Genomic DNA, 26,231 nt, shown 5'->3' with positions numbered 1-26,231 from the left:
CTTAAGTAGCTCATTGCCATATTACGTTTTTTTTTTTTTTTTTTTTAAAGAAATCAAGTCAATTTGCTCTGGTTAATAAAAAATATATTTAAAAAAAGGCTTAACATCCTTAGTTTTCTCTTTCATTACAAAGGGGAATCCAGTTAGGCTATGTTTTATTTGGGTTTGGACAAAAATAACAAATAGTATACAGTGCAAGTGCTTATTTGAACACTTCACCTAAAAAGTTAAAACATTCCTAATGTTGTTAAGAACACAAAATTAACATACAGAAAATAATATGACAACAGAAAAATGATAGCAAACCATTAACAAATATACAGTACATATAACATCAATAAAAACAATAGAGCAATCAAAGAAATAAACATGGTGTCTTTCAAATGCAATAACATTTAATGAGTTAACCATATAGATGATAATGACTATAATCACTATAGTAAACCATGTAAATAGTTTCATTATGTACAGTACCTGTACGCCGGTGATGACGGAGCACGTCACGTGTTATTGTTTAGAGCAGGAAACTGTCGGTTACGTTTTGAACTGTACGCAGCAGCTGCTGGGACACCTTCTCACTCATTGATGTGTCCCTGCCTCTACTCTGTCCAGCATGACTGTGAGAAGGGCTGCTTCTCCAGTGGAAAGGGAATTTAATCACCAGTATGCGTAGAAGTGGAATAAACAAATCCGACGCGCATCCAGCTGCTGCCGCTGCTAGCTCGCGAGGTAGCTAGCTGCAGTAGCTCACCAGCCTGTGGGGACCGAGCTAACCGTAGCTAGCCAGTCGCTCTCTGGCTAGCTATAGTACACCTCCGAGACGTGGAAGTTGCTTTTTGCGTGTACTTGGCTGCTGAGCCGGCTAGTTGTCTGTTTTTGTGTAACGTAAAGGGATAATATGGAGCTGTTTCAAGCCAAAGACGAGTATATTCTCCAGAGCGGGGACCGAGCTCTGTGGTGCAGCCGAAAAGACGGTACCATGACCGTCAGACCTGGTACGTACTGGATGACAGCTTTCTCTATTGCAGCCGGCCATTTACCTGAAACTACATTTATTAGCTATTAGAGTGAAACAAACAGCACGTATGTATTTTCCTGTCTGGGGTTGACAAACATTATTATACCGGCGGTTTAAGTCACCACGTATCTGAAACACCTCAGCGGTTTAGTCTAATCTCCCACTCGTTATTGTTACCGGTTAATCTCTGAAATGAATCAAACTGTGCTAATTCATCCAACTGCGTCAATTAAACAGGTTGATTATTGTGAACAATAAATGGAAGTTGTTGTCTTCCTAAGTCTTTAAATCCTCGTCCCAGCTTTCATTCTGGGAGTGCCAACACCCAAACTACACTTCAAAGTTCTTGCTTTGCTCTTACGTGACACACTGGAGGCTAAATTTGACTCTTCAGTTCTTCTTAAGACCAAGCAGACACAATTCAGGACTGTAAGAAGGTGAGAAAGAACAGAGCTTATATGTGACATGACTTACGACATAATAACAGATATTACAGTGCAATGAATTATTAGAAAACTACAACACCATTCTGGTGTGTTGTAGTACAGAATACACAGGTTCACAGCAGTAAAGTAGCTCCTGGTATTATACCTGAGGCACATTTCAAAAGTATTGCTGCAGGTCATAGCTGTGACCAAGAATTGGCCATGATTTTGTATCGAATGAAATCCCATGTGGTGTGGGAATTACATATAGTGAAAGAAGTGCTGAACTAAAGGAGAAGTTTCACTACTCATCAGAAGGCAGAGTGTGTTCTCCTCTGTGTCAGCTGAAGTTGTATGGCTGTGCAGCCATCCTGAACAGGTTTTTAGTTGCACCACTGTTTCATTATTTAATTGGAAAAAGGGTTTCCACTCCTCACTGGGTTTCCACTCCACTCTCAAGCACACAGTGAAGTACCTCAATGATACTACATTTTGTGCATTTTGAGTGAAGTTGTGGTGCAATTTTATATTATTTTTACATTTAAAAAAGTTAATTTTTTTTTTGTTCATGTAAGACTTTTCCTTTGGGGCTCTAACACACTGTTCCTCCACACATGGTTTTTTCCCTCTGACTGGTGGAACAGGAAGAGTCATTGTCTGAGGCTGCCTACAGTTAGTGTACTCCACCCATAGCCACACCCCTCACACTTTTCCAATTTCCTCCACTGTTATGTTTAATCCGTCACCAATGCTAAGCATTCCAGTTATTCTTTTAGTTACTGTGTTTGTGCATTGCCACTTCAAACTTGACCTGCTGCTTAACAAATACACTTTCTTCAAGAAAATGGCAGTAGACTGAAGTGTAATAGCTTTACTTTTCATGCAAATGTGAATGAAGAATGACATAATTATTAATACAGATCCAGTGAGACCCCTTAATCTGTCTGTCTTTGCTGCATTTACCCCAGCTGCAATGTCCTCAAAGTCTTTTAAGGGAATGTTTGTTATTTATTAGGGGGGAGGCTCTTAAAATATTTTTTTTTTAAGTAGGGAGTTATGTTTTTTGATTTGGCTTTGGGGAGAGACGTTTAACTTTCAATTGTTGTGTTTTGTATTCTCAGAACCCCAAACCCGCAAGTGGGCTTGAAAGCCATGTTTTCTTTAAATATCTCCAAAATCGCACCAGTTACTATAGCCAGAAACTGTGAAATGTGGTTATTCGTGGTAGAAGGAGGGCCATGCCCCCCTCCCCAAGTAACATAAAGAAAAAAATATAAAGTTGCATCCCAGCACCTACTTTAATAAATAACGCACAGTCCCTAAGTTACAAATGTTTTACGGGGCAATGAAAGCAACATTTAGCATGATAACAGGAAATCAGCAAACCACAGCTATTTTGAGGTGTTTTCTGTTTGGTTAAGCTCTTGTAGTGACTATTTAATTACGTCTAACAGAAAGGTGCTCAAACCTTTCAAGAGATTACCTGAGGCCTCAGTAAACAAATTGGCCTATATGGCTCTATACTTGTATCTGTATTTTTTTTTTTTTTACCCTGTCTGCTTATCTAACCTCAAGCATATCTTTCGTTCACCACTGTTGTGATGTTTCATTTGAATGTTTCTGTTTCAGCGACAGACCTGTTGTTAGCTTGGAATCCAGTGTGTTTGGGTTTGGTAGAAGGTGTCATTGGAAAGATACAGCTTCACACAGGTAAGTGGAGAATGAAAACAATTCACCCTCAGCTGTTTTTTTTTCTTTATTTATTTATTTATTTATTTTTTGCTTTGCACAGAGCACACACATTCTTACCAGTATTTCCCATCTGTGTGCAGTGGATGCTTGAATTACCAAATCATCCGGTGCTAGGCATGTGTCTTACTCACCAGGAATTGTGCGAAAAAATGTGTTAAAGTACTTTGAAGTGTGTGTAGCTATGAAGAGGAGTGAGCTGATGGTGATGATTCAATTGATGATAATTTTGATTTTGTTGACGACTTGTCTCTGTGTGCCTGAAGGTAGGAAGTTTGAGATTATACCCTTCACAAGAAAATATATTAACAACTATATTACTGTGATTACTGTGACTTTCTGATAAAATAACATGGTTTGTATATTTATGTACCAGATGTCTTGTGTTACCTTAATTAAAAATCTGCAGTTACTGGCTGGTGTGCAGCTGCTTTCTTCACACCTTTCAGAATGTGAGGAATTCTGCACCCATGATGCAACTCCCCCTTCTTTTTCTTTCTCCTCTTGGCAGACCTTCCTCTGGGCCTTGTATTAATCCGCCAGAAAGCACTGGTAGGCAATCTACCAGGCAACCACAAAGTCTACAAGATCACCAAGATAGCTGTCATTCCTCTGTCTGATGAAGAGCCTCAGGAGCTTGAGCTGGAGGTGTGTACACTGAAACTGAAATAAGAAAGGAGCAGCAGATTTCATGTGCTTGTGTTTTAATTATTCCACTCAGCCCTCCTGACAGTGACTACAAGAGTGCTTGTGAGAGTCCTAAATTGTAATTTTAAGTGCCCAAAAATACTCTGTATGCGTCACTGTGTGATTCATCTCTGATGGGCTGACAGTGGTGTAAAATAAGTGTTTTTATTACCATTATTAAAAGATGTGTTTATTCTCACCCAGTCATGTAGAGTTAAAATAATTACAGACATTTGATCACTGTAACAGATCACAGAGGAAGTTGAATGTTGCTAAGATTTCAGTCTTTCAGGGAGGCTTCTTGGATGGTGAGACGGAATATTTTCAAGTGAGTAAAAACAGAGGAGGAGGATCGCTGCTGGATAGGCTTTTAGACCCCGTCTTGTTGTACAATGTGCCTGTACTGCAGAATAATCACTCCCTTTGTGCCTAGAAGTCCTATAGAGCAATTAAGCTGTTAGATTGTTTAGAAAAATGAGAAATATGAACAGTGGTTCCCAACCTTTTTCCTTAACCCTCTGAGACCCGTTGGGTTGCTGGTGATCCCGGCCGACATTCCTGCCTTTATGAAACTAGAAGACCTAATGCATCCAGTGGTAAAAACCATGTCATGTTAGCTTCTCAGGGAGGAGGCTAAATCATGATCCAAAGTAAGGCAAAATTTTGGAGAAGGAAAAATGGCATGGCCATTTTATAGAGGTCCTGTGACCTCTCACCTCGAGATAACAGAATGTAAATGTTTTCTATGGGTACCAATGAGTCATCGCTTTACAGACATGCACATTGGATTACTAGTCCCATGCAGTTTTCGGCAAAAACCATGCAGTTTTTTTTTTACCTGCAGTATAAATTTACTAAATAAGACAATTTTTCTGACTTTTCTAATGCAGGATGAGGTTTTTCAGCAGAGAGTGAAGGCTCTGTCAGTAAAGCTTGTGTTCAGGTCTTCAATTTGCCCTCATCTTGTGAGATTTATTTTTTTAGTTTATATCTTATATAATAATCTAAAGGTAAAAACACTGTTTTATTTAGTGTTCTTCAAGGAATAAAATCCAGAGATGAAGGCCTACTATATTTTCTTTTTCTTTTTCTTTTTTTTAACCCCTTAGAGGGCCTTGCGACTCCCCCCCCATGCAGCTTGGGTGACCCTTTATGGGGGTTCGAAACCCCCTGGTTGGGAACCAGTGATATAGAGTACTGTTTTCTTTTTTGTTTCGTTTTTGGGTGTTTGTAGTTAGTAGTAATACAGTCTTTGTTCATTTGTTGTTTTAATTTGGTACCAGTTTCACTTATAATATCTTCACCAAATTGACTTTTTCTCTAACTCTCTGAACATGACTACCGTGTGTATGTATTTGCATACATCTGATGGAGGATCTTCTTTTGCAGCTTTGCAAGAAGCATCACTTTGGAATCGACAAACCAGAGAAACTGGCGCAGTCTCCAGACGAGTCAAAGTTCTTGATGAAAACCTTCAGCCAGATCAAATCTAATGTAGCTGTACCCATCAAGAAAAAGGTATTTTTTTGTTGTCCACTTAACGAAAATGTATTCTGTCAACCTCAGACCGACACTCTACTTTTACTGTCTTTGGGGCTCTTAAAGGTTCTTGATTTTCCTTTCTTTGCTTTTCAACTTACTGCTCTTTTCTATCCACACACCCAATCCAGTATTCCCCTGCCTTCCAGGTCAAGGAAAACAAAGAAAAGGAACGCTTGGAGAGGCGCCTTCTGGATGAATTGTACAAGATATTCATGGACTCAGATTCCTTTTACTACAGCATGACCTACGACCTGACAAACAGTGTGCAACGCCAGGGAGACTCGGATAAGTCCGGCTTACCCCTATGGAAACAGGTGCGAAGAGAAACACATCTCACAGCTTGTTGGGTTTCTTGCCTGCATTTACCTTTGTTTTTTTTCTTACATATTTATATAGAAACAACCCTTTACATGTGACTGACCATGACCTTTATTCTTTGTGAAAGGTGGATGACCGTTTCTTCTGGAACAAACACATGATCCAAGACCTCATTGACCTTCAGGTAAATTATTTTTCCACAGAAATGTGAAGTGGCGCAGTTCCTTTTGTATTTCCTCATTTAAAAAATTTAATAATTGCCCCTTTCCTCTACATTCAATTCTCTGACAACTGCTGTTTCTCTGTTGCTGTTTCTCTTTATAACTGTCAGCTCAAAGAACATAGCTGGCTCTGCTGTGTAAGCGGCAGTTGTATGTGCCGATAATTACCAGAGCTTTATCAGTACAGTATGAAAATACTCAGTGAATGGGAAGGGCGAACAGCTCTGAGTTAGGAAAGATTAGTGCAAAGTCCTTCCTTATCAACCTAAAAACAGCCATTTAATCTCCTTGTCCTGATGTTATTTTTAACTCTTTGAATGCTCCAGGTGCCAGAGGTGGACTTTTGGGTGATTCCAATCATCCAGGGCTTTGTACAGGTGGAGGAACTGGTGGTGAACTACAACGAGACATCTGATGAAGACAGGAGCAGCCCTGAGACCCCACCACAGGAGGTCACCTGCGTTGATGACATCCATCCTCGCTTCACTGTGGCCCTGATCTCGAGACGTAGCCGCCACCGCGCAGGTAGAGCAACGAGAAAGATCATGCCTGAACTCTGATTCAGCCCAAATATATAGGTTATGATGTGTAATGAGGGCTGACTGTTGCAACCCCTAACTATGTTTGTATTTTAATAACTTTGCAGACAGTTTATCATTTATAGTCTTCAAGTGAAGCATGATCTGTGATATTAATAATCTGAATAGTGCTGATGCATTCTCCTTGCCCAAAGGGATGCGGTACAAACGCAGAGGAGTGGATACCGATGGCCATGTGGCTAACTATGTGGAGACAGAGCAGTTGATCCACGTGCACAGCCACACTCTGTCCTTTGTGCAGACTCGTGGCTCCGTGCCCGTCTTCTGGAGCCAGGCGGGGTACCGCTACAATCCCCGGCCACGCTTAGAGAAAGGTCAGCAGAAATACATTATCTCGCATACAGTCCTACAGAGGGGGCTTTTAAGACACTTTGTTCAAGTGTAGTGGGCCTTGCACCTCATTTTTCGTAGTGGTACTTGAACAAAGACATGTCTTCCAGTACCGCTGTTTTCTTTGGGTTTTACACATCTGTCCACTGTATTTTGAGAAATGTCATACACGTCAACAAAATATTTGTTAGTCATTGGTCCTTGCTGCACTTGACTGCAAAATTAGAAAATATTGAATATTAAAAATAGGAATTGCAGATTGGATGTGGGGAATTTGCCATGTCTTCAGGTGAATTACAAGCTTTCTGAAGGAAACAGCACTTCTGTCTCCAAGGTTACAATGATGTAAAGGTTTACAGACTAGACCTCTTGGCGTCTTTAGCCAAATTTGATTATATGCAAATCATTTGTATGCATGTTTTTTCCGTTTCAGAAGAAAAAGAGACCATGTCTTACTTTTCTGCTCACTTTGAAGAACAGCTTAAACTCTACAAGAAGCAGGTGGGTTTGCTTTGCCAGAGCATATTCTTGGGTGTGTGCTTTGCACAGTTATTGACCACTTGCATCCAAACACTAATGGTAGTAGTTAAGATTGTACAAATAAAGGTGTTGCTGTTGGCTTGCAAAGAGACAGATGATGCTGCAATGTAGCAGTATTGTTATGAAAGATGTTGAAGAGCTAAACTATTGGCCTTTTAGAGATTTTAAACTTTAACTTCGTCAACCTTGTCCATGTCAGAGGTGCCCCTAAAAGCACCACTGTCCTTTCTCTAACATTAAAAATCTCAGTGTTTCCACAGGAAAGGCTTAGAGGGGCACAAGTTATACACAAGTCTAAATGACCACACTCTTAATTGTCTTCTTCAGGTCATCATTAACTTAGTGGACCAAAGTGGACGGGAGAAGATAATTGGCGACGCATATCTGAAGCAAGTCCTGCTTTACAACAACCCAAACCTCACATACGTTTCATTCGACTTTCACGAGCACTGGTAAGAGAAACACTTTCCTCAGCAACTTGTTCAAGAACGTTGTCATCCTATTTTATACTAAGCTGCATTTACTTCCCCTTTATGCTTCCTATATCCTGTTTCTCAGCCGAGGAATGAAGTTTGAGAATGTGCAAATACTGACAGATGCGATCTCTGACATCATAACTGACATGAAGTGGGCCTGGTAAGTGTCAGTTTCAAAGAAATGCTGATAACATCAAATTTTAGGGCATGATTTGTTTAGTTAGAAAACACCAATGAACCACAAGTTGACTATAGTGCTAGTTAGTATTCCTGTTCTTTGGGGCTATAAGATTTTAATCCTGTGAATGTATCCTTCTCTGTCAGGGTGGATCAGGCCGGAGTCATCTGCAAGCAGGAGGGAATCTTTAGAGTCAACTGTATGGACTGTCTCGACAGGACCAATGTGGTCCAGGCTGCTGTTGCTCGGGCAGTGATGGAACAGCAGGTGAGATCTGGTTCTTGTCTGGATCCAGGCAGAGAACCTTTAAATAAATGTCTCGCAGCGCATGACATTTGTTTTATGCTATAAACTGTAGGCGCTGCCTTCTAAATATAACTTATTATGCTCCCATATAAGTGACCTTTTAGACTAGAAATTATGTTGGTTCTTATGAAACTCATGTCCAACTGCTCAGAGTCCTCAGTACCCATAAAATAAAACTTCATTCTCCCAGCAGCCCATCAACTATGTAAGGAATAGCAATAATCAAATAGATATTCTGTAAAAATACACATTTAACGACTTGCTTTTAATTAATATGCATCTATTATATATTATAATAATGCAAGTATTAGCAATGCAGAATAATTAAAATCATTACATGTAATCTTCACTGACATATTTCACATGCCTGCTTTCTAAAACAGGGATTGCAGAGTGCTTTACAAAAGTTGTAAGCGCGATTCTGCAGATCCTCACGAATCCTTGTTTCTGTTAGTTTGTAGGCTGTTTGCTTACAACAGATTACTGACATCTGCATATATTTGCTCATCAGATCGCACACATATGGCAGATCTTTAATGCTTATACAGAAAAGATAGCAGAACAGATTTTTAGCACACACCAACACAGCCACAGTGTTGTCCCCCAAAATATGTTAAACTTTCTGAAAATCCAGCTACCCCATTCATCTAGGATTGCATTTAATAAGCAAATACAAGTGTAAATTGATCTAAATAAATGTGTAAATAAATAAAGGCAGGACTTTTCTACTGATTAAATGTAAATTAAAACAGAGACATTGCCACATAGTCACATTTTGTATTTCTACTGTGTTCTTGCAGCTGAAAAAACTGGGTGTGATGCCTCCAGAGCAGCCACTGCCTCTCAAATGCTACAGGATTTATCAGATCATGTGGGCCAACAATGGAGACACCATCAGCAGACAGTATGCAGGCACAGCAGCGCTCAAGGTAACATAATTGTCTTTGCACACACGTTCACATCCGAGTCAGTGTTTGCTTAAACAAACTGTAGTGAAGTGTGACACCGTCAAAAGTGGTTAGTTTGAGACACGCTTTCTCAAACAGTAGGATGCATAAATCAACAAAGTATTTCAGTGGATTAAACACAGGGCAAATATGGAACAAGCCTTTTAGATTTAAAACAGGCTGAAATTACAGAGGGTCAAAAATCAAAGGTATATCAAAATGCATGTTAACAGACCTTATGATCTTTTTTAGGGAGACTTCACCAGGACGGGGGAGAGGAAACTAGCTGGTGTAATGAAGGATGGTGTTAACTCAGCCAACCGCTACTATCTAAACCGCTTCAGGGATGCTTACAGACAAGCAGTCATTGGTATGGAAAAACAGACACATATTATAGCTGTATATATAAATTTGTAGCCATGTGGCCTCGAAATCTGTCCTTGATTAACTGTTTTGAATCCTCTGCCTTTCCCTGCAGACCTGATGATGGGTCTGCCAGTGACGGAGGACCTGTACTCCATTTTCAGTAAAGAGAAGGAGCATGAAGAGAAAGAGAAAGAGAGCCAGAGGGGAGCGCAGGAGCAGGTCAGCCTCCTGCTGCAGACTTACATGCAGCTTTTACTGCCGGATGATGAGAAGTTTCATGGAGGTTGGGCCCTCATCAATTGTGACATGAGGTCAGTGGCTAGCTGCCCAGTCTTTTGTACTATTTGTACTGTTTCTAATAGTTTCTGAGGTGCTTTTTTCACGACAACATTGTCTCATTATCCACCAGCCTTGTTGATGCAACCAACAAAGACGTGGACGTGCTGCTGCTTCTGTCTGACAAAGCCTATTACATTGCTTAGTGAGTCTGACTTAGAATTCACAAACATTTTATTTTAGATATTGTCTTTATTGATTCATTTATGATTGCATTTATGTCCTTGTAGCTACGATGAAGAAGCAGATAAAGTGAACCAGTACCAGCGCCTCAATTTGGAGGGTTTGGAAAAGATTGAAATTGGTAAGAAGTTAGAGTCAAAAGAGAAGTGAGGGTTCTCATACACTCACTGAGTCACACCACACTTCCTAAAACTGTGCTTAACAGTTTCTCAGTAACCTTTCAGCAATATCTCTGCTCGTGATTCATGCAAGAAAAGCAAATCTCTGAAAAATGGAAGTTAAAAGTTGTTTTCTCTCTTGCAGGTCCAGAGCCTACTTTGTTTGGGAAGCCAAAGTACTGCTGTATGCGTTTGCATTACAGGAGTGAGGAGACGAGCGGATACTTTCACACACTGAGGGCAGCAACACGAAATCCTGAGGATGACGGAAAAGGTAGGATGTAATTCTTCAAATTCTTTAGACGGCGTGAAAAGGAGACGTTTAGATCATAAACTCTATATACTGATTTATATTGTGACATATTCCAGACACATTACAATGCATAGCTGAGATGCTTCGCATAACTAAACAAGCCACAGGGCTGGACCTGCTAGTGGTTGAAAAGAGGCTGGAGAGGTGAGTACAAAGCATTTGTACTCCTAAACATTTGCAGCCATCATGGAATGAATTCAACTTTTTCTCAATGACACAAGCTGTGGGTGGAGCACTTATTTTGTATCTGTGTTCCAGGCGGCAGAGTAAACCTCATGAGGATATAATGGGCATTCAGAACAAACCAGCTGACCAAGTCCAGGGCAGCTCTGGTCTTGCACAGGGCAAAAGTTTCCTCCTCAACAAATTCTCCTCTCTCAATCAAAAAGTGAAACAGACCAAGACAAACGTAAACATAGGCCCCTTCAAGCCGCTCGGGAGGCTGGGCAACTTCTCTAAGCCTGACGTAAAAGTCAATTTCTTAAAGCCAACTATGCACGTCAACCTGTGGAAGTCGGACAGCAGCTTGGAGACATCAGATAACCCCAGTGCAGGAGCCCTGAAAGATCTCTGTGATGGGCACTCTGAAATCTCAGACGACTCTGACTCCTATAATTCAGACCCAGAGCACCCGTGCTCTGGTTCTTTAGAAAACGTGGACTATGTGCTGCCCAGCTGCGGCATTGTAGCATCAAACCCACGACTGGGGAGCCGCTCCCAGTCTATTGGCAGCGTGGAGCTAAATATCCCCTCTGTTATCCGGGTTACTGGCTGTGATGGGAAGCAGGACAGCCCCTCTCAAGTCAGTGATGACAAGTCCCCAGGGGCTGCCTCGGTGGCTGAAGAAGCCATTCTGATTGACTTTGGTACTCCCATTGATGCCTACTGCCACCAGTTTGTCCACGATGCACAGACCCAACCTGTTGAGGTGTTTGGAGAGCTGCCACCAGCCACTGTCCCCCTACTCAACCCTGTGGTGCCTGTGCAGAATAAGACCCCAGCAGACTCAGACAAGCAGCCAAGCTCCGAGCTGCAGCATGAGCCCCAGCTCCCCAGGCCGTCCCAGCTAGATGTTGACTCCACTACCTCCTCTTCCAACCTTCTTTTCGTCCAGAAGCCCAGCTCCGCAGCCTCGGGAAGCTCTCAGAGGAGTCTGGGTTCACAGATCGAGGGCAGCCTTGGCCCGTCACCTGCCGACAGCAACGGCAGCCGAGTTGTGTCCCCCTTTGCCAAGATCAAGAGCTCCATGGTCCAGGTGGCAAGCCTCACGCAGGCGGGACTCACCCAGGGCATCAACTTTGCTGTGGCGAAGGTACAGAAGAGCCCAGAGCCAGATACAGTCAACGAAGTCCAAGAGAGTGAGCTGAAGGCAATGTTTACACAGTGCCAGACCAGGATCATTCAGATCTAGTGCTTTCCTTGTAGCAGGATTTTGTAGTCGTCCATCGTGTTAAAAAAAAAAAAACTTCCTGTATGGTAGCAGTAGCAAAAGCTTGCACACAGCGCCTCTACTCGGCCAAGAAATGCGCTCTTGGATTTGCCCTTTAGTTAAACTTGCCCATTTTAGTCATGACTGTTGTACAGAACTTAGAGATATAAACCTAAGCCCAGTATGACAGTGACCATGTTTACATGCACATAATTTCTGATATTAGGGACTTTTAGCTGATATTCTTTAGCTGTGCAGCCATGCACAATGTCAGGTATTTAATCATCAATTATTGTCAGATTCCTTCACTATTCATGGCAATAATGGTGATGTCATGACATTTCTGATGTAAGTGTCTTAGAATACCAGTACTGAGTAAAAGCTGCAGCGTTTAGTCAATTAATTGATTGATCAATTGTAAAAAAAATAGTTGGCAATTCATTTTCTTTCAATCGATAAAATGCCTCAGTAATTATTTCAAGCAAAAAAGTCCAACATTTACTGGTTCTAGCTTCTTAAATGTAAGAATTTGCTGCTTTTCTTTGATATCTATGATGGTAAATGAACAGCCTTTGGGATTTTGGACTGTTAGACATTTTAGGCTCTGGGAAATTGTAAAGAGCATTTTCCAATGTAATTTTTTAATCAATACTTAAAAAATTGAGGAATATCTATAATCAGCAGTTGCAGCTCCGGTTCTGAATACTTATCAAATGGCACCTGGTCAATTTTTAGGTATTTGGGGAGTCTGTGGTAATTCCCATGTCCAATTTAATCAGAACAGTTAATTTGATGTAATTAGTTTATATACATTAGAACTGTAAATCACTCCAGAGACATTGCTACTGTTGAAGTAGGACTGCAAGAATTGAGAAAAAAAAATCCCAACCCATACTGCAATTTTTTCACAGATATTACGATTGCAATATGAGTAGTGTGTTTAGTGGTAATGGTAATTTTTGCATTTAAAAAAAAAAAAAAAGGATTATGATTTTTGCTGGGGTCTGTACCAAATAAGCATGTTTCCGTAAGTCTGGAATATGATCTTTGTAATGGCACAGTGCTTTATTTATAAAGGCATGAAGTGACACCTTTTATCAAAATATTGCTGCTCCAGTGATTTGGATATTCCACATGGCCACATAGCAATTCCGATAATATTTTTGATTAAATATGCAGCCCTCCGTAGATGTAAATTGTTCTGTAAGTACAGTTTTCAAATTCTAAGGATATTCTTATTATTACCTCAAGAGAAAATTTGCAAAACATGAGAAAATATTTAGGTTTTCAAGGTGTTTTAGACTAATGTACTTCCAGAGTGGTATGCAGAGTTGTTTTGTGCATGTAAACATGTCACTGTCTTTTATCAAATATGTTACTTTACCCACAGTGCTTGCATGTGAGGTTAACGGTAACTGATCTAGACATGGCAGGTAAACATTAGTTGTATGTTCAAAAAAACCAACTCCAACTTTATCGTGTACTGTACGTCACCCTGTATGTGCAGGTCACTTATTGGCGTTCGTGATACAGACCTCGTAATAACCTTAAGTTTGTAACAGTTGTTGTATAATCCGACCAAAATATCTTTTTGTGATTCCCGAAGGACAATTTCCGTGTTAACTACTACCCTTTGTATAGCTGTCAGAAACTAGCCAGACGACATACTGTACGTAGTTATCCTATGTAATATCAATGTTGTCAAGTGTAACTTAGAAGATAAACCATTATAGAAGCGATGACTACACAAGACCTTTAATAAGAGTAACCTGGTTGTTGATATGTACAGTGAGTATATTGTATGTTTATCTGTCCCGAGTAGAGCCTTCCCTTAAGCTTTTTGTATTGATAGCAGGGTGGCATCTTAATATGTTCAAAGAGGTATGAGCATTATATTTTGAAAGGAAAGCCCAGTACTGTCATTGTCAACCAAGAATAACCAGAAAACTACTGGTTGGAGTTGTTTTTGATAGATTAATGTAATGAACTATTCTGCTAATGGTTGTACTAATTTACTATGAGGGTGTGTTTGAGTCCTCGGCCAGCGTTGTACATTGACGTTGCATGTTCGACAAAGACATGAGAGTAGCATATAGTAGGTGTATATGCAATTGCACCCATCCAATTATTAGAAACACTGATGCTTTTATGCACTCCCCAAACTGAAAGCATATTTGCCTTAACAGGGAATTGAAGTGGGATTATATATATCAGGTATTTATGGCAAAATCTACCTTTTTAAGTCCATCCTTACATGTTACATTTGGTGTACTGTATAAAAGATCATGTTCAGGGTTACTGTGTATCATCACACTTTATCTTGGGACATTTCACCAGCGGCATATATACATTCTCCATGGAAACCAGCAGGTTTTGGTCTATGTGCTATACAGTTATTAGTAAATTTGTGTGTTAGAGCGTCCCTGTTGCTGCTGCTGGTATTTAGGAGTGTTCGCCTCAGAGCCCTGGTCATATTTATGTGTTATAAAGCAGTAAACATTGTTATATTGTACTTATTTTTCCGTTAACCTCCAGAAGTGAGGTTTTGCTTCATGAGTCATCCGTTACACTTTGCAGTTGTTTTCATTCAGTACAAAAATGTCTCATTTGACCTTGTTACAGTCCTCCAGTAGAAATTATAATAGCCACTGCGTCACACTGCTTTGTATGTCTGTGTCTAGCAATGATAAATAATAATCTAGTTTGCCTTGAGTTGAAATATCCCAAGATAAACAGTCACACGTTCATTTTTTGTGTTATATTTGCCTGTTTTCTGCATTCAGCTTGCTCACCAGCAGATACGATTTGGGATACTTGTATATTGTGTTAAGTGAGATTGTAGCCTTGGCTGCTTTGCGGGTGCTACATTATAGTTATTGAACCTGCTGATAGTGTGTGGTGCTGCCAAAGCTTTAAGGTAATAGCTGTAATGCAACGTTTTAATGCAGAGGGTATAAGGTGTTTTTTTTTAACCTCCTGCAGGATTGCAAACACTGGAGCAGTTGTCAAGCAGAGCAGAAGCTCATTCTGTCATATAGTGGCTGTGTTAAGCTAAAAGGAACAGTCATCCTTAACATTCCCGGTAGAGACCACAGTGCTTGGGTGTCTGGTTTTTATATGCAAAAGCTGGCAGTTGTATTTGATCCTGTTATATGCTGGGTGAGATTTTTCTCCTTTCCTTTTGTTTTCACAAGTGCTTTTGCAACCACCTCTTCATCTTTTGTCTGTGGTTGTCCTCCCCTCCCATTAGGACCCCCTGATCATGACAAGTTATCATGTGACTCGAGGTCTGTTTGATTCTATTTGATTTGCACTGTTTAAGCACATTTTCTAGACTTCACACCATTTCATCTGGATGTCTGTGGTCATATCTTTCCTCCTTACCAACTGACTGTTGTCATTGTTTTCCACGGTGTACTGAGATTGTATTGTATATTAAAGTATCCTATTTATTCTTATCCTCTTTGGGGCGTGTTACTTGATAATAAAGTGCACTGTACACTTTTTGTCTAAGAAGATATTCCATTGGAATAAAAAATATGAGTGTGCAAGTGTTGCATGAGGTTTATTTTGAAAGCCATGAACAGGAAGTCTCCATGCCAGCATATCAAACAGCTCTTTATATGCTGGCAACTAGCTCAGTGTATACTTACTCAACAGAGAATGCATTATTAGAAAACTTTGCAACTTAATTTGGTAAAAAAAAAAAGAAAAAGAAAGTTGAACACGATGTGTACTATGACATATGAAAAACATCTTTATTACAAACTTTTTTTAGGTATCAAAATGCAAAACAAAGGCCATCCGTTTTCTCTCCGTGTGATCACGGCTCGTTGCCGTTGACACATTTGTGCTGCTCCATCCGGCTTGTCCGCAGCATCTCGATGTGTTTGGCTCTCAGCCAGTTGTCTCTGGACAGTGAAGTCTGTCCCAGGCTCAGAGACAGCAACCTGCAGACAGTCACAGTTGTCAGACACATTACAGTTTGCTGCCTGACACAAACGCTAAGTCCAAGTATTAAATAACTTTTTTTATTTTGGTTGTATTAACCCACAAAGCGATCGTCACCCTGCTTATGTCATAACTGGCATTTCAGTTGTTGGTCATAACGGCTTATTGTTGTTTAACACTTTGCATTTCAAAGAAGGCTTTGCAGGCTGTTGTTATTCTCACTAGATAAAAAGGAAAGTCATGCCAAGTAAAGGAGCTTATATAAACTTAATCACAGCCCACCTCGCCACAACAAGCATCCTGTGGAGGTCCTCTGCAGATATGCTCTGGGGGTCATCCTTCCTCATGTCCACAAAGTCTTCCTCGACTGACTGAGGACACAAAAAAAAGACGAGCAGTTAAAGGACAATCGAAGGGTGAAATACATGGGGCACAGAAGCAATGTGTTTATCTGCTACACAGACTGTCTTTGCAGTGTGTTTGCTGCCAGCTTCACTGTGTGCATATTAAGTTTTGCCAATACTGCAGTTGGTTATGCAGGATTTGGAAGCAGAGGCTATGTTAAAGGTCTAGTGTGTGGAATTTAGCTGTGAGGATACAGAACCGAAACTTTTCCCATGTGCCGAACGTGTAACGGAACTACGATGTGAAACCACGAATGGCCTTATGTAGTGCCAGTGTCCGTGTGTTCTGGGCTGCTGCAGAAACAACATGGCAAACTTCATGGAAGCACACCAGCTCTGTATGGAGATATAAACTGGTCATTTTAGGATGACAAAAACTACAATTTTTAGGTTCAGGTGAGTATACCCTAATGATTACATACTTGTGGATACTGTATTCCCTTTCTGCCAATATATCTCCCTAAATCCTTCCAACTGGACCTTTAACTGCTACTGAATTATTTAACCGGATCATTTTAACCGCAGGATGCATTGATCTGTTAATTTATTTTAATGAGAAAAGTAAAAACACCCACAAAGTTGCTCTGCTGTATTGCTTTGCCTCTGGTACATGAGGTATTTATTTTATTTTAAACAGATTGTGCTTGTTTTTCCACATAGTTCCATGTAGTTTTACCAGCTGAAGGGCTTTATAGCTGCTTGTAGAGAAAAAAAAAGATGATTTCTGTAAAATTTAGTTGAGCTACACCATGGTAGCGCGAAAACCGTGGTCACTGTTTGCTACTGGCATGAATCCGTGTCCCGTGTTTTTTTGCCGTCATGCACACAGACGATAACAGACTGCTCATTAAACAGACACACAGGGCTGCTGGGTACATGAAGGAACAACTGACCTGCAAGCAGCAAGTCCCAAAGTATTATACTTTTGTCATTTTGTGACTGCTGCTCTTTCATCCAGGGTTCTCAAACCTCATCACTTATTCATTTGCAACTCATCTCAGGCTGAAGATGACAGCATGTCTCACCTTTGTCACTTCATCAGAGATGCTGTAGTCTAGCAGCCGAGCCACGCTCAGGTACATTCTGAACTTGTTCAGCTGTGACGAAGCCTGCGGGTGCATGTGGATACTGCTGAGATACTCCTCCATGTGAGGTGGGCTGACCTGAGACTGTAGGTGGACCTGGCAGTCTGACTGTAAAGTTACAGAGAAACACAAATATTGACACTGAGCCAGACAGAAAGTTTGTGAAAAGAAAAGCTTTATGCATCTTAAGTTTTTGTGGTGTTGCCAAGCAAAAGTTAAGGACTGCCTGCGGTGTGTTCGCCTAGTTTGGCGTATTTTCAAAACGTAATAGCCCGCCAGACAGTAGTAAAGCCGCGGCGAGCTGACTGTGAAGCCCTCGATCAGCTCAACCCTCCAGCTACTCATCAGCCGATAATTGTTCAATGTAAACACAGCCACGCACTTCTGACTTCTAATCAACCCTGGGAGTTGTTTACAGCGCGCTGCCCTTCACTGCTGGACTAATAGATGGCCGAGCCTGACGCCTCTCCCAGAATTGTTCCTGTGGCACACAGCTGCCGCCATGGCAACCCATTAGACCAACACACAGGAATAGCACACAGCACATTCCACGGGCTGTTCGCAACAGAGTGAGACCCGAGCTAAAGCCGCCGGCTGGAGCGGTTGCTGCGGCCAACCAATGGCAGCTGAGATGACAGCGTGACGCCGTCTGGAAACAACCTCCAGCATCAGACACGGCTCGTCTCATGAGAGGCTCAAGGAAACCTAACCCCTCCCAGGCCATGCCGGGGGAGGGTGGGTTGGGATCAGGGGTGGGTAGGGGTGAGTTTTCGTCCTGTGGTTGCACGCCTCATCCCTCTTTGTCCTCACCGGCAGCAGCGAGCGGCCCTCTGACACGATGAGCACGTTAATATTGCAGGGGAATTCCATCTGGTGGTAGTTAAAGTCATAATCAACCTTCTGCCACGAGATCAGGTTTCCCAGGGCCGTGACGTTACGCACACCTACGCAACAAAAACAAACACACACAGAAAAAGATGCAACCTGCTTAGTGTCAGTCAAACCATACTAACAGCCTGCAGCGGGAGCATTAACCGCAGCGCTTGTCCTCTCAGTGTCGTCCCCTCCTGGTTTCTAGAGGCCTCACCTGTTGTGTCCAGTTGTCCCTGCTCCAGCTTGGTTTCATCCAGGAAGAGGGAAGTGTTTCTGGCCAGCTGCAGGGCTCCACTCACTAGCCGGTTGGCCACGTAGTCCTTCTTTGGCACAAACCGCATCTGGTTCATGTTCTCGAGGCTCATACCCAGATAGTACGACTGCAAGGGGGAGCAGGAACTTGAATTACATAAATTACACATTACACATTATACATAAAGTAAACAAACCCAGCACTAGTGGCAGTTGCTTGGAGTGACAAAGTTTACTCACAGAAGGCACAAGCTGCTGGATGATCTGATAGAGGCGTTCAGTGTAGGAGGCGACAGCAGGACAGCCACTCAGGTTTAAGGTGAACTTGCCCAGTGGGAGAACATCCCGTCTGGTGTACCTGCAGGAAAATCATCAACATTGTGAAATTAATAAGCTCCCCTGGCACAAAGCCACGAAACAAAGACAGAAAAGTTTCAGCCTAAACCCAAAAATACGGTAGTGGTTGATTTCCAAATGCACTCATAAAGCATTAGCATTATTTTTCAATTAGGATACATTATGGGCTATTTCAATTCACTCTGATGACCAAAAATCTTGCCAAACAAATCTCCTAATAATAGAAATTACAATAAGTGCTATAACAGACTTTTTTCATTTGAAAAAAAAAAAAAAATTAGTTTTCAAGAATGTTGAAAGCATATCAATAACTATGGCGATGCTTCCAAAGCCATTGTATATGTATATTTTGTACTGTTTTTGTCATCATTACTCAGAATATCCTCAATTTCTTAAGTATCTTCATAAAACATTATGTTGAAAACCTCCTGAGATAAATTCTGTGAACATAACCACTAAAATGCATTATAAGCTTTTTGTATCATTAGAAAATCAAAGCAGAACAGATTTTCCCATTTAAATGTGTTTGCCCTTTTGATAGTCTAGTGACACTCAAATCCACTGTCCACTCCACTGGATGGATATTTCTTTTTTTAAATTTTGAGTAAGAGCTATAAATCTTTCATGTGATTTTTTGAAAAGTAATATACCATCTCGTGTTTATTTTAAAAAACGCTTCCTCTTTGCCTCAGTCGTCCATGCTTGTTAAAAAAGGCTCCACAGCAGTACACTTTAGATGGTGTGAAACACTGTGATTGGCTTATGACAGTAATCATAGATCTAGAAATACTGGAGAAGATATGCCCATTGGAACGGACGGGGGGATCTGAACGGGTTAAACATTACAGACACTTACACGTTAGAAATGAGATGCAGGATGAGGTACTCAGCAGCCAGGGCGTCTCCCAGAAGGATGTGAGTGAAGTATGTGAGCAGCTCGGCCCTGACGGCAGCCATCTCGCTCAGGGTCGAAGATAAAACTGAGGAGGAAGCACAAAGACTGGAAACAAGTCCCCACGGCTACAAGTGTGTGCGCTATAAAGCTTTACATTCGCTGAATTAAATACTCGTCCTGGAAAGCTTTAAAACACAGATGAACTTTGACATAATGGCCCCTTTTTTCTGCTTCCCCACACAGCTGGAGGGCAACATGATAATGTGACCGTAACTACGATGTGTGTGTTTGTTTGTTTGTTTGTTTAAAAAGGGCTTTTTAAATAGCTGGATTCTGTGTGGCACACAGAAAGCACCAGAAGGCAAGACAGAAAGATACATCTGATCTGGGATGCTACTACTGATTATTTTCTAGTGTTATCACAATTAACATGTTAGTTTTTGTGAATACTTTAAAAGATTTAACACGATAAAATAAATAAAAATTAACACAGCCGGGTTTTGTTTACTTCCCGTGGCAGCTGTCCTACAGGACAATGTGTGCTGTCAAACTGAGCCATCCAGGCTAAAGATGGATGAGGACAATGACAAAGTCAGGCTGAATGTTTCCCTTCAAATAGTTGCCTGACAGATTTTTGGAGCAAAAGTAATCTACATGTTTTGCAAAGCTGAATTTAATTTGTAGTCATTCATATTTGACATTACCCCAAAGTAAAACACCATACAGAAACTACAGGACTTTACCAATCTACAATACAGCAGTGTAGTATTTGTGGGCCGATACTGGCACCTGTGAGAGAGAAGGTAACTATGCTTTGGCTAAACGGGTAGCTAAAAACTGATCCAATGACCTGATGCAGTTTTCATGGGAATGCAGCTAGTTTTATCTAAAGTAGGTTAGGAAACACAAAAATTAGAGAACCATTATCAAAAAAAAAAAACCCACAGCATTCTGATTTTATATGAAGTTATGAATGTTTCAACACTTGAATGTCTGGAGCTCTGCTGCTCCATCTGTGCCCAAAGTATGCTCTGTGCTCCGAGAATGTGGTGCTCCAAGTAACCAAAGGTATATATATACTGAGAGTGCTCTGTGTGTGGGCCAGTTTGTGCCACAGTGTGCTCTGACGCTCAGTGACTATTTAAGAACACACCCAAAGTGTACGTGTGTGTGTGTCAAAGAGAGAAGGAGTGGGGCAAAGTTCCAAAAATAGAAAATCAATCTGTGGCGTCAAATGCTGATATGGCGTTCTGCTCTCTCAGGGGATCACTGGACTTGTGAGAGTAATGAAACCTACTTAGGTGTCACAGTGCACTTTACTGATAAAGAACCGAATCTGCAATCATTTGCACAAACTGGGAGAGAATCTGTATTAAATACAAAAAAACATGCCATTAAACTGCATTAAAATATACTGCCTCTGTGCTGATTCTAAATTAATTCTGTGATTTTACATTACAGTCTTAAGGAAAAAAAAGCAAATTGTGCAACTAATTTGTTGTTCGAATGGGCCGACAGCCCTATTTTTTTCATTAATGACCGATTTTTCCTTTTAGTTAATTAATCAATTTATCCATTAAATGTTATGCACCAATCAAATGTCTATTGTTGTTGTATCTGACCAACAGTTAAAAAGTACCAAGAGGTGTTACACTGATATAAAACAGAGAAAGGAGGCAAAGTTTAAGACTGTAAGAAGCAGGAACCTGCTTTTGTTTTGCATATTTGCTTGAAAAGTTACATTTTTAACTAATATGTAAAAATCATTGATTCATTTTATCTTGAGAGACTTGTCTATAAGCCATCATATCTTTTAAGCAGTAACTTTAACGGGTCTGTATTTTTATATGTAGAGCTAAATGCTCATTATGTACATATAACAGCGTCATCACAGTATGTAACACTGTAACAACCTGCACTGTGTGTAATACAGCATGCTAAGGCACGGAGCTCATTGGATAGATTAATAAGGATTTTGACTTTGATTGTTTTTGTAATGTTTGCAGCAGTGCTGCTGGATTCTTATTAGGCTTTTGGTGTAAGAAAGGAGAACAAGTAAGGAATATTTAGAGGATTTTTGCCCCCTTCTGTGTGCTCAAAAGTCGAAATGTGTTCGTCTGTGTTTACAAAAAGACTGAGGTTTTGCAGAAGCACCACTGATAATATTTATTATGAAAGCCTGTTATATCTGATTTTGGGTTTGCGGCAGTAATCTACTCAAAGGAGTTTTAATGTTCTACTAAAAACTGTTTTTTCATGACACATTTGAACACTGATCTGTTTTGCTGAGCTGACAGCATTTGCTTCCACAAGAGGAAGACTGTATCTTCCTCTTGTGGTGTGAAAAACACGCTTGCAGTTCTAAAAGTAACATGCACAACACGTGTCAAAAACAACAGCATGTTATGCAAATCAGATGAATTGCACCTGGGCTTGTTCACACGTGTGTAATAAATGTGTTGATCCAAAATGTGCCACTGATGGAAATTTGCTGCAGGCTTGGTAAACAAATGAGTATATCTCCTCTGACAGCGAGGCTGCTTAGGGTTTGGAAACAGCAACACTGGTGTAGTGAAATAACCCCCTATTCAAAAAAATGAGGGTGAAATATTCATGATTACTGGCATTTACAGTCATACAAACACACACACACACACACACACACACACAAAGTGTAAAAAGGAAACTGTTATTTGTCCTTACAGGCGCTGTTGTCCTCCAGTGTGGCGGAGGGCAGCAGGGGGTTGTTGTGTGGCATTGGCCTGGCGTAGAGCATGTGGAGGCGAGGAACAAGCGAGGCTGGCGGGCTGTGCACTCTCTGCTCCTCCGCCGTCTCCATGCACTCTGCGGGGTCCAGGAGGGCCGAGGAGACGTCTCTGTGAGGACACGCCAACAATGAGCAGGAGGCACACAGATCAGCAGCGGAGGGAAATTAAACTGAATTCTGTGACCTACTTCTCGTCAGCCAGAGCGCTGAGAGCGGGGCTGACGGAGAGGATCCCGAAGACCTCTAGCGTGTCGTTGAGTTTGAAGCTGTCCCAGTCCTCGTACACCTGCCAACAAAACGCACCTTTTAGTCTGCTGATAATAGCCTTTAAGATCACCTCTTAGAACAAACTTTTTGGCGAGTGATCAATCACTCCGCAGGCAATAAAAAGAGAGACAAGAGAACCCGCTAACACACCTTGACGAGGCAGGAGGGGCCTTTCTCTCCTGGTAGGGGGAAGTTGAGGTCGAGATGGGAGGCAGACGCTGTCTGGCTGGAGGGAGCCTCTGTCTCCTGCCGCTTACAGTCGCCATTGCCGTGCTGTTCTGTGGGACTCTGAGGACCTGCAGCGAGAAGAGGAGCACGCTGGAGACTGATGCAGGCAATTTGGCATCAAAGTTCACAAGAGCAAGTTCTGCTTGGAAACTTTAAGCCAAAGTGGAACATATTAAACACTCCTCCTGATGCCATAGTTTTTTTTTCTCTATATTTTGAATATTATGACAAATCTAAAAATAGGATTCCTTGTGTTATTATTATTCTAATGTTTTGTTGTCCGCACTAAAACTTCAATCGGTTTAAAAGGAAAGGTAAGTTCTTCTTCAGTCAGGACCCAGTCCAAAACAGCATTCACCTCTGTTCCTCTACATGTGGATTTAATTCTATCCCCAAATACTGAATGGCCTTTGGAAACCATTTAAAATTGAAGGTAGATAGTAGGTTATGGTAACAAGTTTGAGATACCGGCATAGCTTCCAACTAATTAACACAGTAACCAGACTATGCATTTGTTTTTTTTTCCCACTGTACAGAAATCTCACCCAAGTGTGTATAAACCAAACCGTGACTTTGTGTACCGTTACACCCCTACATACCGGTATGCGGCTCCCTCTGCTTCTGCGGCTGCGTGTCCATGTCATCCATGTCGTCATCTTCCTCGTAGCTGCGTTTCTGTCTCGTCGGTGCATACGAGGTGGAAGGAAGCACTCTGGCTTGGCTGGAGCCGGCATAACTGTGCGACAGAGTTAAGGAAAAAAAAAAACTAGACAGCAGTGCTCAAAAATAGAAAGAATATGTGATAAAAATCCTGTCTGAGGAGCACTTCCACTCATAACGTGGACAAGATGAGGATATCTCTTTCACCCAGGGATTTTCTCCAGGGATTGGCACACAGTAGAAAGTTTGTCTCTCCGCAGTCACAATGTTTTTGGAGTTAATATCCACCTGGTGATAAAACATGTGTAGCTGTTAGTGAAGCTGAAGCTGAATTTAGGCATTTATGGATCTCTTGAGTGATTTAGCGCTGTGGGACTTACTCCATATTCTGTCACATCTTTGTACTTCCCGCATCGCAGCACCTGGTAATAGTCAAACAGTAAAATAAGATGATAATGTGATGATGCTGAACACATTATAGATGCAAAAACATGCACAGGACACATGAGAGGGCAGAGGGCTGCAAAGAAAGTGCTTACTTTAGCGTTTGTAGATGGATCAACCGTCTCATAAACTCCCATGTAGAACTCCGGATCGAACATGTCTTGAATTAAGCAACGAAACTTCACCAGGCTGTTGGGCTTCAGGTAGTGCAGAGGGACATCGTTCAAAGACGGGACCTGCACCAAAATGAAGGCGGATATTGTTCACAAGCACTAACACAGACTGTGATGTTGACATTTACAGGCGTCTTTTGCATCTCTGTGGAATTTAAATGCTGAAAGGATACAAGAGTTGCATTACCCAGGTATGAGCGTCCTTCTCTTTCAGATGATCTTTAAAGAATTCAACTGCTTTCGCCTCCCATCCAGAGTCTGGACTGTTCTGGGAAGCAGCTAAAATAATCAATAAGAGCATAATGTGAATAATCATCTGGAGGAACATAAATTGGTCATTATAACAGAAAACATTGGCTTTGAGAATCTAAGTGATTATTTTTCATTTAGTTTACTAAAGATAGAGGACACTTGCATGAGATGCATTAAAATAGCCACATTTCTGTAATCATGTAAGTGGCGTTTTTGTGATTTTTATGCCTGTGACTGTCAAATTTGCAACAGAATTAAACTATAATATATAATATATTAGAGCTGCAACACATAGTTGCTTGATTGTTAATCAACCAGTCAGTCGAAAGAAAATAATCTCACAATATCTTGATAATTGATTAATCGTTGCAGTCATTTTTCAAGCAAAAGTGTCAAACATTTGCTGGCTCTAGCTTCTTAAATGTGATGAGGAGTCTGGGTTTTGGACTGTTGGTTGGACAGAAGAAGCAATTTAAAGACATCACTTTGAGCTCACATTTTTTTTTGAACTGTTAAGAAATTAAAGCTTTAGAGGGTTTTACCCTTCAACTGGCTGTTATAAAACTAGAAATCATTGTCCATTTTATATAAATGAGAGAATAATTCATGTATAAAGGGCATATGTATCAAGTACTATATACATTATGAATATAAATTACTGCTTGAATTGGATAGTGAAACTATGTGTTTTTAAATCAATGACAGGTACCAGCTCTTGTTACTGATGAATAAACGGAGCTGGACTGAAAATCAGTCATACCTTGACAAATTTTGCACCAAAGTACCAAATTTTACAACTTCTGAGGCTGTGTTTAGGACATAAATGCCACATATATGTATATCCACACCAGTTCGGTGCATTCAGAGAAGTTAAGACAACTTTAAGGCACTTTAGGGGGCCCTGAATGCCTCATGTTGTGGGTTTGATATAATTTGGATGTGCAGACAGGTCATCAGATCAAACTGCACACCCAGCACTTTGTGACTGAAAAAAACGGTGCGGGTACAAACTGCAACAAAGCAACTGGCAATTAAAACCCAAATATTAATAACTTATTCAGTATTTATGATGGATACGAAACGATAGGTATGGTAGCATGGTGATTAGCATGGTAGGTAGCCATAAAGCTAACTAGCTAGGTTCACGCGTTAACGTTAGCTGTCAAAGAGTGAAGTTCCGGTGTGTCTCTTACCAAACATCCCTTCAACAACACCGAGAGGGTTGTTAATCCAGTCATGAGTTGAAGGCATCATGAGCCACTGACAAACGTCTGATGAGTTTAAAATATTGAGTAAAGTCTCTGTGAAAACACTATTTTGTTGACTTTCGGCACACACAGGATGGCAGAAGTGAGGGCGGGAAATTTGCGTCACCAGTCGAAGAGCGGAGTTCGTTTGTTTTGTTAACAGGAACAAACCGGAGCGCGGAGCTATCTCACCGGCTGAATTACTTACTGTTCTTTAGCGGGCCTGGTAACTGATTTCAGTTTGGCGGTCTAACG

The 26,231-nt window shown here is 41.1% G+C and overlaps 2 protein-coding genes across 5 annotated transcripts; one reads left to right on the top strand and one right to left on the bottom strand.

The window, feature by feature from the left end:
* Nucleotides 1-508: 508 nt before the first annotated feature.
* inpp5f (inositol polyphosphate-5-phosphatase F) lies at nt 509-15,579 on the top strand. Of its 4 annotated transcripts, none has more exons than XM_088086100.1 (21): nt 509-995; nt 3,073-3,153; nt 3,704-3,840; nt 4,172-4,207; nt 5,269-5,397; nt 5,568-5,735; nt 5,867-5,923; nt 6,287-6,485; nt 6,694-6,873; nt 7,323-7,390; nt 7,757-7,881; nt 7,988-8,065; nt 8,230-8,350; nt 9,190-9,318; nt 9,589-9,706; nt 9,815-10,013; nt 10,112-10,183; nt 10,269-10,342; nt 10,525-10,653; nt 10,749-10,836; nt 10,951-15,579. In XM_088086100.1, the coding sequence occupies exons 1-21, from the start codon at nt 899-901 to the stop codon at nt 12,101-12,103; spliced, it is 3,438 nt and encodes a 1,145-aa protein (XP_087942226.1). In that variant the 5' UTR covers nt 509-898; the 3' UTR covers nt 12,104-15,579. The 4 variants fall into 4 exon arrangements, with proteins under 4 accessions (XP_087942226.1, XP_087942225.1, XP_042357597.1 ...); XM_088086099.1 differs by having other exon boundaries at nt 5,550-5,735; XM_042501663.2 differs by lacking the exon at nt 4,172-4,207 and having other exon boundaries at nt 510-995.
* Nucleotides 15,580-15,855: 276 nt separating this feature from the next.
* Nucleotides 15,856-26,113, bottom strand: mcmbp (minichromosome maintenance complex binding protein). Its single transcript, XM_042501664.2, has 16 exons — nt 25,923-26,113; nt 24,665-24,756; nt 24,400-24,540; nt 24,241-24,282; nt 24,059-24,148; nt 23,800-23,938; nt 23,123-23,268; nt 22,894-22,991; nt 22,642-22,814; nt 19,900-20,023; nt 18,927-19,044; nt 18,649-18,814; nt 18,372-18,505; nt 17,502-17,669; nt 16,355-16,443; nt 15,856-16,071 (listed from the first exon to the last, which is right to left on the bottom strand). The coding sequence occupies exons 1-16, from the start codon at nt 25,981-25,983 to the stop codon at nt 15,945-15,947; spliced, it is 1,908 nt and encodes a 635-aa protein (XP_042357598.1). The 5' UTR covers nt 25,984-26,113; the 3' UTR covers nt 15,856-15,944.
* Between the last annotated feature and the right edge of the window lie 118 nt (nt 26,114-26,231).

The sequence above is a fragment of the Plectropomus leopardus genome, chromosome 13 (genome assembly GCF_026936395.1).
Source record: "Plectropomus leopardus strain MGB_pleo_1.0 chromosome 13, ASM2693639v1, whole genome shotgun sequence".
NCBI lineage: Eukaryota > Metazoa > Chordata > Actinopteri > Perciformes > Serranidae > Plectropomus > Plectropomus leopardus.
The sequence above is the reverse complement of the archived record's forward strand: the minus strand, read 5'-3'. Positions and strand labels throughout refer to the sequence as shown.